General features: G+C 49.1%; 1 protein-coding gene across 1 annotated transcript; it reads right to left on the bottom strand.

Moving 5' to 3' along the window:
• Nucleotides 1-3145: 3145 nt before the first annotated feature.
• ANKRD9 (ankyrin repeat domain 9) lies at nucleotides 3146-11635 on the bottom strand. Its single transcript, XM_028705662.2, has 2 exons — nucleotides 11325-11635; nucleotides 3146-4270 (listed from the first exon to the last, which is right to left on the bottom strand). Exon 2 carries the CDS (start codon nucleotides 4184-4186, stop codon nucleotides 3299-3301), a length of 888 nt encoding a protein of 295 aa, XP_028561495.2. The 5' UTR covers nucleotides 4187-4270; nucleotides 11325-11635; the 3' UTR covers nucleotides 3146-3298.
• Nucleotides 11636-16120: the final 4485 nt, after the last annotated feature.

The raw sequence follows: 16120 nt of genomic DNA, 5'->3' as shown, positions 1-16120 counted from the left end.
CAGTTCAATTGTCTAAAAATGTTTTGGCGGGGGTCTTCCAAAAAAACTTTTGTGACACCCTGGTTTTTACTTTTTGAAATATGGCAACCCTGGTGCTGTGGTCTAAATCACAGAGCCTAGGGCTTGCCGATCAGAAGGTCGGCGGTTCAAATCCCCATGACGGGGTGAGCTCCTGTTGCTTGGTCCCTGCTCCTGCCAACCTAGCAGTTCGAAAGCACGCCAAAGTGCAAGTAGATAAATAGGTATTGCTCCAGCGGGAAGGTAAATGGCGTTTCCGTGTGCTGCTCTGGTTCACCAGAAGCGGCTTAGTCATGCTGGCCACATGACCCAGAAGCTGTTTGTGGACAAACGCCGGCCCCCTCGGCCTATAGAGCAAGTCAGGGAGAGGAAGGTGCTCCAGAAGGTCATAACCACAGCCCAAAGGATTATTGGTCATCCTCTCCCATCTTTGGAAGAACTGTACGGTTCCCGTTGTCTTAGGAAAGCAAACAACATCCTGCAGGATTCATCTCACCCGGGACACAGTCTGTTTGCACTACTGCCTTCTGGCAGGAGATATAGAAACATCAAGTCAAGGACAAATAGACTGAAAAACAGTTTCTATCCAAGAGCTGTGGCCTTTTTGAATGCTGTAACTCGATAGTGTGACCTGGGAGTTTGATGGGTGTTGGTGTGGGTGTGGCTGGAATGTGGTTTGTTTGGTTGTTGTTGTTGTTTTGCTTTTGTTGTTTTTAAGGGATGGCATCCAATTTCGTTGCACTTGTGCAATGTTGCACTTGTGTAATGACAATAAAGAATCTATTCTATTCTATTCTATTCTATTCTATTCTATAAGCACCGCAACCTCAGAGTCGTCCGAGACTGGACCTAACGGTCAGGGGTCCCTTTACTTTTATCTTTTATTAGTCACTTTCTGCGTCCTAGGAAAAGGGAAATCTGTGGTGATACTGATTTTGCAAAAAGAAAAAAAGGGGTGGTGGAGGGGGATTAGAGCTAGTTAAAGGGTAAGTCTAAGCATCTGCCATTTTTGATGCAGGTGTTCAGTTAAATAGCACAGAAATAGATGGGAAGCTTGAAGTGGTAAGTGGTATGGTACTGTCCCTCCATCCTATCCTGTGTTAAGTGATTTCAGGCTGGCAGATTAACCAATATGCCACTCCTGAACCATTGCAAACACCCACAGGACTGCAGGATCGTTTAGTGCCTCTTCCATTCACCTCTTTATAAATGGGGGACGAACCACACATGCAAATGAATCCTGTAGATGATGTTCCTTTGCTGGGAATGTGCACATATTGCCCTGGCCAAAATATCAGTGATGCTGCCAAGCTGCTACTCATGAACGAGGGGAACATCTAAACAGTGCTATTGCTGATTATCTATCCCTGGCAGATGCATGCATGTTCAGCTGGATCGAAGCATCAGTTTCTCAGATTCCACTGATTTGAATTGCTCACAGTTCAGTTGCGGGAAACGTGCCTGGCTTGCAAGAGGTCCCCAAGGTGTGATACTTGGCATCTCAAGGTGGAACTGGGGATGATGAGCTAATATGGATCAATTGCCTACACAAAGCACCTTCCTTCAACCCAAACCCTCTGTGCTTTTCTTTTTCTATGGGCTGTGCTGTTATTCACATCCAGCCAAAGGCAGATAAAGTAACAATTCTCTTAACAGCAAATGGGCATCTTTTGCAAAGTACTGGAATACGAAAGGGGGAGGCGAGATAAAAGAATGCATTTGGGGACCAGGTGGATTAGTTATTTATAACAACCTAACAACTGTGTTTTGATGCAATATAAATATTCCTCCATGTTCTGGAATGCACCCCGTGGTTCCACGTCTATGTTTAAAACGATATTCCAACCCCATATAATTGCTGTGGAACGCACTCCCAAGAGGTGTGGATGTGCTGGCAGGCACATAAGCCCTATGAGTGGATCAGAACAAAGGTTAAAAGCCCCACGCCTTTGCAAAGCTCCACGGCATGTGCCCCCTGACATGCTCCTTATCTCCTTACCCCTCATCTCCAGCATATGGTATGTGAGAGGCATGTTGTCTCTGGAACTGAAGGTAATATTGCCATCATGATGAATAGCCATGGACAGCCTTCTCCTCTGAGGATAAGGATGGAAAAGGGATTGTGCAATCCAAATCATTTTTATGGAGTTTGGATTTGATATCCCGCTTTATCACTACCCGAAGGAGTCTCAAAGCGGCCAACATTCTCCTTTCCCTTCCTCCCCCACAACAAATACTCTGTGAGGTGAGTGAGGCTGAGAGACTTCAGAGAAGTGTGACTGGCCCAAGGTCACACAGCAGCTGCATGTGGAGGAGCGGGGAATCAAACCCAGTTCACCAGATTACGAGTCTCACCAGATTATGAGCACTCCAGGAAATCACCGTAAGGTTTGGGCCCGTTTTGTGAGTTACCAGTGTTTGTGCTTAAAAGAGGAGCCTAGATCACACAGAAAGGATATACAGTCGTACCTCGGAGGTCAAACGGAATCCGTTCCGGAAGTCTGTTCAACTTCCAAAATGTTCGGAAACCAAAGCATGACTTCTGATTGGCTGCAGGAAGCTCCTGCAGCCGATCGGAAGCCACGGAAGCCCCATCGGACATTCAGGTTCCAAAGAATGTTCACAAACCGGAACACTCACTTCTGGGTTTGCGGTGTTTGGGAGCCAAAACGTCCGAGTACCAAGGCGTTCGGGATCTAAGGTACGACTGTATAATATGAAGTGAAGGCTTGCAGCAGCGGCCAATTTTCACATTGCAGGAATGGCCTACTTGGTACCGTCTACATTGCTGACTCCATCATGACCATTCAGGGACATTGGAAGCTGGAGGCCAGCAAAGCCTTGAGGACAGCAAGTTGGCTAGCCCTGATTTATCTAATTATTTAGGCTGCTAGCCAAAGCTCTGAACACCGACGTTGCATTTTCAGACACGCACGAGGAGCCTGTAGCCTTCCAAATACTGCTAGACTCCAATTCTCATAGCCCTTGGCCATTGAGTCCAACAGCATTTGGAGAACCAAGGCTTGCTTTTAATATCTGCACAGCACCATCAAGCAAAACATTTCCTCTCAAACGCTCTGCAGGTATTCCACCACATTCAAATAAAAGACAACACCACAGTCAGGGCTTTTAAAAAAACAAATTCTAATGAAAACAAATGCTTCTCCCGCTCCCACAGTTTTTATATTAAACACACCGGCTCTCCGTGCAAGAGCCGAGAGCCCTATTTTCATCACGCAAGCGGGAACTGCGAAGGAAGGACGTCCCGGGGGGGAAGTTCTTAACTCTTCAGTTTCAGGTCCAAGGGCTTCAGGAAGTGTGGCAAAGGCAGGTCGTCCAGCGCCTCTGGGAACTGATCTGGCGTAATGGTCCCGATTAAGACTTGCATGGAACTCACAAAGAGGGAGGGAGGCGCTAAGCCCGCCAGCCACTGGAACCTGGGCTTCCCCAGCAGGTCCTGCCATTGCTCAGAGTCCTGCAGCAGCTGCTGCTTCATGGCACAGTGGGAGCCCCGAGGCACAAAGAGGAACAGGGAGTCCAGGAGAAGCAGCTTGGTGCGCAGGTTCGAGGCCGGACTCTCCCAGATCTGCTGCAGGAGGAGGTCCAAGGGCGTGTTCCCCGTGCAGTCAACAAGGCAGGGCGAGGCCCCGTGGCCCAGCAGCAGCAGCAAACACTCGGGCCTCACCAGCTCGCAAGCCACGTGGAGGGCGGTCTTGCCTCCTTCCACTCGGCTGCACCCTCTGCGGTCCAAATAGCTGGCCCGCTCGCTCGCCGGGAAGTCTCTGATGGCCTTCAGGATCTCCAGAAGGATGTGGACGCGGTTGTAGCGCACAGCCATGGCCAAGTGAGGAGCAGAGGAATGGCAGCAGCTGAAGTGAAGGCTGGGGATAGCCAGGGCGCTCTGAGGGAAGTTGCCCAGCAGGTAGCGGGCGTAAGGCTGGTGGTTATGCACCAGGGCGTAGAGGAGGGCCTCGGAAGGGGAGTAGGTGCTGACTTTGCCCCCTTCCTGCCAGTGGAAGGCCTCCATGCGCCTCATGTCCTCCAACAGCCACACGGGCAGCTGGTCCCTCACCGCTTGGTAGAAGGCAAAGGAGGACTTCTTGCATTGCTTCTGGGACTGGGAGCTGTGGCTGCTGTAGCTGCTCAGCCATTTTATGTTCCAGGGCATCGCTGGGGTGGCGCGTCAAGGAAGGTGGCTTCCCAATGGTCTACCAAGCCGTTTCTTCATGAAGGCCCAAGAGAGGTGAGAACGCTGGGAAAGGAAGAAGCACAATGATTAAGACACACAAGCACACTGCTGCCCACTCAGACGTCGCCCCTCTGAGCCCATCGTACAATTCTTATCAGAGGGTGCTCTTTGACACAAAAGTTGTGCATGCACACAAAGGCCACCGGTCGTGGATGATGGGAACTCCAGCCCAACAACACCTGAAATGCGCCGCTTTGGCTATTCCCAATTTAGCGTGTGTTTTACTTCGTGCCCCCGCAATCTTGCAAAGTTAACTGCAGTTTGGGGAGCGAGGCAATTTGGACCAGGAAAACATCATGGGGGTGTGTGTATCAAAACACCTTAATTCCCCAGTGCTATAGTTCGTTCAAATTCAGACCCCCACGCCCAGCTGCAATAAAATAAAGACAAAAACATCAGGAGATTGACACTGCTCAGTTTTTTATGATCTGGTTTTTTTTGAGAAACAGGAGTTCTAGCCGCAGAACTCTCCCATAATGTGTTGTTTGGCCCTTATGACACGCGCTGGTTATCTCCTGCTTGGACTACCGCAATGCGCTCTACGTGGGGCTACTTTTGAAGGTGACTCGGAAACTACAATTAATCCAGAACGTGGCTGCCAGGCTGGTGACTGGGAGTGGCTTCCGTGAGCATATAACACCGGTCTTGAAGGATCTATACTGGCTCCCAGTACATTTCCAAGCACATTTCAAAGTGTTGGTGTTGACAGAACCTTTAGAAGACATCTGCAGGCAGCCCTCTATAGGGAAGCTGTTAATGTTTGATGTTTCATTAAGCTTTTATATTTGTTGGAAGCTGCCCAGAGTGGCTGGGAGATGGGCGGGATACAAATAAAAATTATTATAACTAACACTAAGTCCCCCCCTCCCCACTGAGTATAATGGTATTTATCCATGTGCTTTCATCAAGCAACTCTGTGTAGTTCAGAAACACGCGTTCTCAAAATACCTGTACAGTACCCAAACCGTATGGCCAAGCCAAAGGCACCTTCAACTCCTAAAGAAGGCTTTCTGAGAGCAAAAGTAGTCTTACCAGTGACTTCGCGGGACTATAGAAAGCTGCCAGGCCATTGGTCCACCTGGCTCAGTAGATCAGACAATATTGAGCTAGATGGACCAAGGGCCACAACCAAAGGCAGCTTCCTATGTTCCTTCCAGCACCACCCAGCGTGGAGCGGTGTTGTTGTAACTTAGTTGTAACTAGCCTTTATTGGCATAAGCTAAAACAGTAAAATCATACAAAGTCATCCAAATACACTGATAATTCAAACACATACAATAAAAAGACTAGATAACCACCATTGAATAAATCAGGCAACTTTAGATTTAGCTTTAGAAATCTCGGCTAAGTATCACGAGACTATCTTGATAGTTTCGGGAGTATCATCCCTCAACAAATATCGGATTACAGACTCTCTGCAAATTGATATTTTGAGCTGTAAGGGAGTCACTAGGAGATCTCTGATGGGTGTTGAGAAGAGGGCAACCCAAAATTATGTGGTGCATTGTATCTGGTGTTTTCTCATTACAGGAACAAAATCTGTTCTGGGAGAGGATTTTTTTGAAACCTTCCAAACAATATAGATGAGGGGAATGCATTTAGACAAGCTAGCATAAAAGCTCTGCCATGCGATGGAGTCTCTAAATCAGGCATAGGCAAACTCCGGCCCTCCAGATGTTTGGGACTACAATTCCCATCATCCCTAGCTAACAGGACCACTGGTCAGGGGTGATGGAAATTGTAGTCCCAAACATCTGGAGGGCTGGAGTTTGCCTATGCCTGCTCTAAATTATAAAAGTAATTAAGCATTACTCTATGGCAGGGCTGCAATCCTAAGTAGATGTGGCACAGTGGTTAGAGTGCTGGACTAGAACCTGGGCGACGAGGGTTCAAATCCCCACCCAGCTGTGAACTTCACTTGGCCACCTTGGGCCAGTTGCTCTCAGTCTATCCTACCTCACAGGGTTGTTGTGGGGGTTAAATGAGGAAAGAGGAGAACCACGTATATGCCAGCTTGAACTCAATGGACAAAAAGGTGGGATATCAATTCAAAATTAAATAATTACAGGGGTTTTTTAAATGTTGATGTCCAGAGAGCCTTCTCTTTCCCTCCACTAACTCCTCAACCTTCCTCCCCACCTCCCACATCACAGTGGACTTTTAATTTTATGCTATTTTATTTATTAAATTTGTATGCCGCCCTCTATCTGAAGATCACAGGACTTGTGCATCCCACCAAACCCTCTGGCTGATTTAGCCACTGTCTGCAATGTCCTCCATTCTGCAGCAGAATCTTAAGCAGCTCTAGATAATAATTGCCTAAGCCCCCAACAAAGTCTGCAAGGAGTACGGACACTTCTCCCCTCATCCTTTCACCTCTTGTGCCTCCTGATTTTCAGCACAACAGTTAGCAATTAACTTTCCTCTCCTCCCCCCACTACCCCATGTCCCTTTTTAAAAAATATAATAAAACGGGGAGGGAAGAGCTGGTTGAACAAACAGGGCAGCTTAAATCTGGTCCGGACTGCAAACAACTTCCCTTAAGGCAGGTGAAACTGAAAACTGCAAAGTTAGCTTTTACCGGACACCTGGAATCTAAACAACTTGTAGGCAAAGATCTGTTCAGGGCCATTGCCCTTGAGGTTTCCTAGGATAGGATAAGGAATATTACCCCCCCCCCCAAAGCCACATGACATCTATTTTGATTTAACTTACAAAGCTACTGTATTTTTTGCTCTATAAGACTAACTTTTTCCCTCCTAAAAAGTAAGGGGAAATGTGTATGCGTCTTATGGAGCGAATGCAGGCTGCGCAGCTATCACAGAAGCCAGAACAGCAAGAGGGATTGCTGCTTTCACTGCGCAGCGATCCCTCTTGCTGTTCTGGCTTCTGAGATTCAGAATACAGTGGTGCCTCGCAAGACGAAAAGAATCTGTTCCGCGATTCTCTTCGTCTAGCGGTTTTTTCGTCTTGCGAAGCAAGCCCATTGACAGCTTAGCGGATTAGCGCTACAGCGGTCTAGCGGCTTTTCGTGATCAGCTGTTAAGCGGGTTATCAGCGGAACAGCTGATAGGCGGCTTAGCGGCTTAGGAAAAGGGGGGGGGAGCGGAAAAAACCCGCGGGGATGCGCAAGATTTTTTCGTCTTGCGAAGCAACCCCATAGGGAAATTCGTTTTGCGAAGCGCCTCCAAAACGGAAAACCCTTTCGTCTAGCGGGTTTTCCGTCTTGCGAGGCGTTCGTCTTGCGGGGCACCACTGTATTTTTTTTCTTGTTTTCCTCCTCCAAAAACTAGGTGCGTCTTATGGTCTGGGGCATCTTATAGAGTGAAAAATATGGTATCTATGGTCACTTTCACACCACCCATTTAAAGGACTGTGATACCACTTCAAATCACCATGGTTTCCCCTGAATAATTTGGGGAGCTGTAGCTTGTGAAAGGTGTTGAGAAATGTTAGGAAATAAGAGTGGTTTAACAGTGAATCCTTCTTCCCAGGGAACTATGGGAATTGTAGCACCCATAACAAACTACAGCTCCCAGAGTTCTTTGGGGGAAGCCAAGACTGCTCAAAGTGCCATAAAGGTATCATGTGTAAATGTGACCAACGTCAAATTCATTGACTGGAAGTTCCTGGTGTAACAGAATGAAGAGCATGCCTTGCAACATCCTTAGATTGCGCCAAACTCTGTTGAGCAGGCATTTATCATTAAGTTATCTCCCGCTTGGACTACTGCAATGTGCTCTACGTGGGGCTACCTTTGAAGGTGACTCGGAAACTACAACTAATCCAGAATGCGGCAGCTAGACTGGTGACTGGGGGCGGCCGCCAAGACCACATAACACCGGTCTTGAAAGACCTACATTGGCTCCCAGTACGTTTCCGAGCACAATTCAAAGTGCTGGTGTTGACCTTTAAAGCCCTAAACGGCCTCGGCCCAGTATACCTGAAGCAGCGTCTCCACCCCAATCGTTCTGCCCGGAAGCTGAGGTCCAGCGCCGAGGGCCTTCTGGCGGTTCCCTCATTGCGAGAAGCAAAGCTACAGGGAACCAGGCAGAGGGCCTTCTCGGTAGTGGCGCCCACCCTGTGGAACGCCCTCCCATCAGATGTCAAAGCGATAAACAACTACCTGACATTCAGAAGACATCTTCAGGGAAGTTTTTAATGTGTGATATTTTAGTGTTTTTTGGCTTCTATGGAAGCTGCCCAGAGTGGCTGGGGAAACCCAGCCAGATGGGCAGGGTACAAATAATAAATTATTATTATTATTATTATTATTATTATTATTATTATTATTATTATTAGCACGAAAATAGTGGGAGGAGATCAGCTTGCTTTGACCCCCAAAGAGGCAAAAGATAGGTTATGAAAGTCAAAGTTTGAGGCATAAACAGCACGTCAAAGACTGAACGAGAATTACAACTGAAGCTCTTGGAACGATATGAGCTTCAGAACCGCAGTTCTTGACATGGTGAAGCAAATTGGCGGAAGGGCTGTGGCTCAGTGGCAGAACATGCATGCAAAATAGTCTTGGGTTCAATCCAAAACCAGGCCATATTGGAAATGTCTGAAAGCTAGAGAGCTGCTAGAGAGCTGCTACCAGGCAGTGTGTAGACAACAGATGAGCTGTATTGTCTGCCACCGAACCAGTGTAGGCAATACTGAGCTAGATAAACCAATGTTTTAATTTGGACTCTTCCTTCCTTGGGAGTTTTTTAAAGCAGAGATTGGATGGCCATCTGTCATGGAGGCTTCAGTTTATATTCCTGCTTAGCAGGAGCTTGGACTTGAAGAAGAGTTTGGATTTGATATCCTGCTTTATCACTGCCCTAAGAAGTCTCCAAGCGGCTAACAAGCTCCTTTCCCTTCCTCCCCCACAACAAACACTCTGTGAGGCGAGTGGGGCTGAGAGACTTCAGAGAAGTGTGACTAGCCCAAGGTCACCCAGCAGCTGCATGTGGAGGAGCGGAGATGCAAACCCGGTTCACCAGATTACGAGTCCACCACTCTTAACCACTACACCACACTGGTTGATGACTCTTGGCATCCCAACTCTACAATTCTATGGTATAAGGCAGCTTCGTTTGCTACTCTTTCTTCGTGGAACCTCAATGGGCTGCTCCAGCTCCATGCACCCGAAACCCAGAATTTGTGCAGATTTAAAATTCAGAAAGGTAGCAAACTACAAATCTTCCCTATGCTCCCTCTGCACCCCCAGATTCCCAATCAGGATAACTCATGCAGTAATGTGACTTCCGATTTATTTATTTTCTTCCTTGTAGCAACTCTTGACAACAACCCAGTGCTCTCCCATTGTATTGGATTGCTGTGTATGTGTGTGTGTGTGTGTGCAGGAGATGATGCCAAAGTTTGTGGAGTGAGTGCAGGGGTGGGGGAGGCTCCCTGGAAGACAACTTTTAAAAATATATTTATTTATTATTAAATTTATATCCCACCTTTTTGTTTATTGAGCTCAAGGTGCCATATCCATGGTTCTCCTCATTTAAACCCCAACAACAACACTGTGAGCTAGGCTCAACTGACCACCGGAGTTTGGAAAAGGACTGCCTTACAGGCTTTGGAGCTGGTGGGTTTCCCAAGCACCTAATGGGGCAAAAGTTGTTGCTTTTTAGAAGGATATTCTCCTTTCCGGCATCTTCTGAGCCCAGCTCAGGAGGACTATCAAAACACGCTGTTGTCACTGCTGCGTCTCTCTCTTCCTATTGATACCCCTGAGATGAGGGAACTCTGCAAGCCAACTCAGAAACAATGTTTTCTGTCATACTGGCACTTGCTGAGAAGTTGAAAGGTACTCGCTTCCTGGCTCAGAGAAGCTTGCTATGAAACAACTGAGACTGTCACCTCGGTCGTTGGTCGGAAGGGACAAACTATGAGGAGGTGTCACAGTGAATCAGTTGGCAGGCCCGTGACAGGAGCCTCAGTTCACATGAACAAACTGGCGTCCCTGAGAACCCCAGCTGTGTAGCTATGCAAAAATACAGTGTGCAGTGAACTGGGTGTGCGACTGCACCCAACTATGAAGCTGCCACACCGCCAGCCTCACCCCGCTGCCAAATCTGGTTGCATTCTGGCAGCTGAGGTGAACATGGTTTGAGTTGTGCGATTTACCACAAAAACTCACTCAACGCGCACTCTCTCTTGGCCAGTTCGGTCATTTTGAGGGGTCCAAAGTGCTTTCAGTGTGAGGCAGCTGCTTGGTCCATCTAGCTCAGTACTGTCCACACTGACTGGCAGTGGAGCTCCAGGGTTTCAGGGAGGGTGTCTCTGAAGATGTTGGGGATTGAACCAGCGACGTTCTGCATGCCGGGCAGATGCTCTGCCACCGAGCTACAGCCTTCCCCATTTCAGACCAATGAAATGCCACACCTTCGTCTTTCCAGATGCTGCAGCCCCGTGATCTAGTATCTCCCCACCTTCTCCAGCCACCTCCTCCTCGCTGCCTTCACCTTTCTCCCAACACAAGCCCAGGCTCCCCTCTCCAGACCCTCCACCTCTCCTCACCTCCAAGCTCAGGAGTCCTGCTCCCCTCCTTGCTTGGCAAATTCTCTCTCCTGCCCCATGGCATTCTGAAGAGGACCTTATTACTTTTAGGGGAACGATCTGCGAGGCCAAGGCTTCAGAGCAGAATGGAAAGCTCCTCACAACCCCAGGCTCTGCAGCTCCCCGCCCCCCAAACTCTCCTTCTTTCTTCCTTGGAGGCTTTTAAGCAGAGGTTGGACGGCCATCTGTCCTGGATTCCTGCATTGAAGGGGGCTGGACTAGTTGATCCTTGAGGGTCCCTTAAAGCTTGACAATTCTACGATTCCCCCGCATCATTTCGAGGAGCCCCTCCCTCCCTCCTCTTCCCAGATCTCCATCTTCGCCACCCGCACCCCCAGTTCTCTCCTCCTTCGCCCCAGATCTCCCCTTGCGCCTCCTGATTTTGCAGAGAAAGGGGTCGCCCGCCCCACTGGCGGGTGGGTGGGTGGACGGACGCCTCTCGGAGGCGAGGGGAAGCGGCTGCTCGACGGGAAAGAAGCCCGAGCGGAATCCTCCTTACCTCTCCTCCGCTGCCGGCGATGATGCCGCCTCGGACTTGGAGCGGGGGAAATGCGCGTGGGCGCCGGCGCCGCTTGCCGGCTCCTTGCAGCCGAGCCGGCTTCCTGCTGCTGCTGCAATGAATGAGCTGCGCCTCTCGCTCCTGCTCTCCGCCCTCGGCAACCGCACGCAGCTCAGCCCGGCCCTCCGCCAGCTCCTCCGCGGCCTGCGCTCTCCTCCCCGCTCTCCTCCGCTCGCTGCCGCCGCTGCTTGCACAGAGCTGGATCGCCGCTTCCCTTCCCGGAGCGCAGGAGAGGCAGCACCGCGCAGCAGCAGCAGCAGCCAAACCTCAGCTGCCTCCTCTAGGCTCTTTTATCCCCTCCGGCTCGGGGAAGGTCAGTCCGGACCGGGGAAGCGTCCAGCGCCCCGTGATTGGCCCCCGCCCGGGGCTCCCCCAACTTCCCATTGGCTGCGAGGGAGGAGAGGCTGGCGCCCCGCGACGATTGTTTGCGTCAGAGGGAGGCGAAGTTCCAAGGAACTTGGCCGGGCTGCGCGCGCGCCATGGAGACCGAGCGAGGACGCGGAGGGAGGCAGGAAGAAAGGGGTGACTCAGGTGGCATGGGTGCCACCCACCACCCCCGCCAAGGGGATCAGGTGGTCCCTCCCAGGCGCATCAGAGTTGGGAGAGCCCAACTTCCACATGCACGCGCGCGGATCCTCTTCCTTCCTTCCTTCCCCTTCTCTCCAAATCTCTCGCAACCTCTTGGGGTTTTGCAGGCTTGCAAGTATCCAACTTTGCTGCTGCTAACTTTTTATTTGTTTACTTCATGTGTGCACTCGGTGAGTCATCATCACCTCCACTATGGAGAAGAGCTCTTCCGAAATCTATCAGGAAGAGCAGGGCTTTAGTTTGACCTCTACGCACAGGGAGGCGCGCAGAGGTGCCCTTGCTGGGCGCGGGAGGGTGGTTGTTGTTGTTCTCCACATTCAGCGTGAGCAGTTGTGCGTCGTGTCTGAAAGTGGGAAGAAAGGTGACACACCTCAGGGTTCGCCCCAGGGACAATCCGCTGCCTAGAACCTGAAATTAATGATTAAGACTGTGTGACATTTGGGCTGTGCCCAGGAATTATACTTAGATATTTTTTTAAGGGTGTGTGGTTTTGTGTGTGCATTCCCTTTGCCTGAAAAATGGAACAAAAACTTTTATATTGCTTGGCTTTGAATGCACAAGCTCTTTAAAACCAGGTCTGTCCTACTTGTGGTCACGGTGCTCACAAGTGGATTTGTACGGTTGACTAGAAGATGTTTCGAAGGTTGCTCGTGAAAGCATTCTTGCAGTCTTATTCCAAGCATGTTTGCTCAGAAGTATGTTGGGTTGTGGGACACGGGTGGTGCTGTGGGTTAAACCACAGAGCCTAGGACTTGCTGATCAGAAGGTCGGCGGTTCAAACCCCCGCAATGGGGTGAGCTCCCGTTGCTTGGTCCCTGCTCTTGCCAACCTAGCAGTTTGAAAGCATGTCAAAGTGCAAGTAGATAAATAGGTACCGCTCCGGCGGAAAGGTAAACGACGTTTCCGTGCGCTGCTCTGGTTCGCCAGAAGTGGCTTAGTCATGCTGGCCACATGACCCGGAAGCTCCTTCGGCCAATAAAGCGATATGAGTGTCGCAACCCCAGAGTCGGCCATGACTGGACCTAATGGTCAGGGGTCCCTTTACCTTTTATATGTTGGGTTGTGAGTGACCTTTCAGCAGCGCATACAGTAACTCACTGTGGGTCCCCAGGTGTTGCTGGACTACAACTCCCATCATCCATGACCACTGGTCATGCTGGCTAGGAATGATGGGAGTTGTAGTCCAACAACATCTGGGGACCCACAGGTTGAGAAACACTCTGCTAAATGGACATCATATATAAAAAAGAGGAAAGTGTGCATTTTTCCTTCAAAAGTATTGCTTTCTATCCAATTTAATAAATCAGCTAAGATTCATTAACCAGGTGACAGCCCTGGAAGTCAGTCCTACTGTGCAGGTCTGCCAACCTTTTGGGGGCCAGTTGACACATTGGGAATTTTGAGGAAGTGCCGTGGTCCCAGAAATGTTGCTGTAGGGATGTGACGTAACAAAAAAATGGCTACCAAGAGCAGCAAGAAAGACAAGACCACAAAATGGTGCAATTCCCCCATCAAGCGGGGGGTGGGAGGAGGGAGGCACTGTTACACTCACTCACAGAGAGAAGCTCTGTTCAGAACAGCAGGGAGGCTGGGTGTCCAATCCAGGCACCCAGGGAAAGTTTGCAGGGGTGGCATGCTCAGTGCTGGGGAGGCTGAGCCAGTGCAAACAGGGACTTCAATATGTGCTATAATCTGGCCTTGGAATGTGTTAGGAAAGTGTATCATTCAGAGCGTTTGCCAAGCTCTAGAAACCTAGACTGAGGCAAACAGCATTGTACATTCCCCACTGAAAGTAGGTCAATGCAATCCAAACAAAGCTATGAAGATCTCCGGCGATGTCCCAAATTTCATTTATTTGGTCTGGCAAAACTTAGGAAATGCCAAAAACAGTGTCCAAAATTGAGCTTCAGACCCCAGGCCAAAATAACCCTCGATTAACGCAGTTCTGAGAGAAACAGTTTAAAAGCCTTGTTGACCTACCCAGGGTACAAAAAAACCAGGCTGCTACATTTGGAGACCAGCTGACGTTTCTGAGCTGTTTCCAAGGGCAGCCCCCATTGAACACAGAGTAGTAACTGGAAGTGGGTGGAGTTAGCAGAGCCCTTCCGCCTGGCAACCATTCCACAGTGCATTCACCTTAATGGAGAATGAAATCTGAACCTTCAGAACATTGTGCTAATAGGAACAGAAGTTGAGTTTGAGGATTAGCTGTGACTTTCTTTCGCCCAAGGTCACTCACACGCAGCCACTTTTGATAGTAATGATAAGCCTGTTGTCAGTACAATACCATTCTGGTACTACGTTGTGATGATATAGACACAAATGGGGCTGGTTTCCTTGACCAAAGGTATGCACTTAACAATTAAATTTCAGTTGGTATTATGCCATATCTATGTGGCTACTTTTGAATCATATGATAAGCCATGTGAATAAGCACTGAGCCAAAACGTGTCCACCAGTTTCTCCGAAGTTTCCTTCCCTGAGAAAAAAGACTTCCATTTTCCTCCTTCATTCTCAAGGCAATTTAGATTATCTTTAGCATTTCTGTGGGCGCAGGATTTTGAGCTTACCTTGAGCTGCGATGCAGTCGAGAGAGATGTGTCTTTTTCTTTCCTGTTTTTCTCCAGTGCTCTGTGGCCCATCAGTCTGCCTGCACTTCTTGATCTGGAAAAGGCCACATGTTGCCTTCTCCTGGTCTTCCATTGCGGCTTCTAGAAGCTGTCAGCATGAGACAGTGGCCACAGCCCAGGAAGCCCATTTGACTAGTCAACTAAACCAGGCGCTGCTAGTTGGGGGGTCTCAAACCCTCAGTCAATTAGAGTAAGGTTACCAGATTTTTTTCAATGAATCCGGGGACACTTTTCAACTTCAATAGGAATGATAGGTTTTTGTCAGAGGACTGATTTGTAAATCCAGGGACTGTCCCCGGGAAATGGGGGTGTCTGGTAACCTTAAATTAGAGACTTCCCCTGCATGCAAAGACAGGCTCATGCGAATTGAGAAGACAAGACCAATATTGGGCCCAACAGTAGATAAGGCCGGTGCCAGATTTACATACAGTCATACCTCAGGATAAATACGCTTCAGGGTAAGTATTTTCGGGTTGCGGTCTGTGGCGACCCGGAAGTAATGGAGCGTGTTACTTCCGGGTTTCGCCGCTCGTGCATGCGCAGACAGTCAAAATGATGTCACGCGCGGAAGCTGCGACCCGCACACGCACAGTCGTGTCTTATGTTCTGTTCAGGATGCCAACGGGGCTCCGGATCCCGTTCGCATCCCAAGGTACCACTGTATAAGCTAAACAAGCTATAGCTTAGAGCCCCACTCTCTTGGGGCCCCCCAAAAAAATTTAAAGAGAAAAAAATCCTGGATGTACATTTCCAAAATATAAGATAAAAAACAAATAAAACCTACATACAGCAACAGTTTTTTGTGTTGTGTAGGCTCCTAGTTTCTTATGTACAAATGGCTTTAGAGACCTATTAGGTCCATAAATTACCATAACATATATTCAACACAAAAGACAGAGACAATTTATTGCTGACAAAGGACAGCTGGACATATAAAGGGCCTCATCAGTAGCTTAGGGCTGCATCAAAACTAAATCCAGCCCAAAATAAGGCAATTTCTGCACATGCTGTAGAGGGAAGTGAGGGGCAGATGGGGCTCATCAACCTGGGAAGGAAGCCCATCTAGGAGAAGAAAAACTCTGACCCAAACCTCTGCTTCCTTTTGGGACATTGTTATGTACTGAGGATCCAAAATGCAGCAGTCTGATTGGTCCTAGAACAATAAGATTCAGAATGCAGCAGTCTGATGGGTCCTGAAACAATAGGGTCCAGAATGCAGCAGTCTGATTGGTCCACAGGAGCCACCCAATCCAGCTCCAGGTGGAAGTGAATCCGCAACCTGATTGGCCTACAGGTGAATCCCGGAATTAGCCAATCACGTGGGGCCCATTGTGTAAATAATGTATATAAAGCAGACATTCTGGGGGAACTTCCATTCCTCCTCAACACTATGAGCTGAATAGGTAAAGGTAAAGGTACCCCTGCCCGTACGGGCCAGTCTTGACACATTCTAGGGTTGTGCACCCATCTCACTCAAGAGGCCGGGGGCCAGCGCTGTCCGGAGACACTTCCGGGTCA

The sequence above is a fragment of the Podarcis muralis genome, chromosome 1 (genome assembly GCF_964188315.1).
Source record: "Podarcis muralis chromosome 1, rPodMur119.hap1.1, whole genome shotgun sequence".
Taxonomy (NCBI): Eukaryota; Metazoa; Chordata; class Lepidosauria; order Squamata; family Lacertidae; genus Podarcis; species Podarcis muralis.
This window is presented reverse-complemented; position numbering and strand designations above follow the sequence as displayed.

Coding starts and splice junctions, on each gene's coding strand:
- ANKRD9 (XM_028705662.2), bottom strand. CDS start 4,186: ATGCCCTGGAACATAAAATGGCTGAGCAGCTACAGCAGCCACAGCTCC.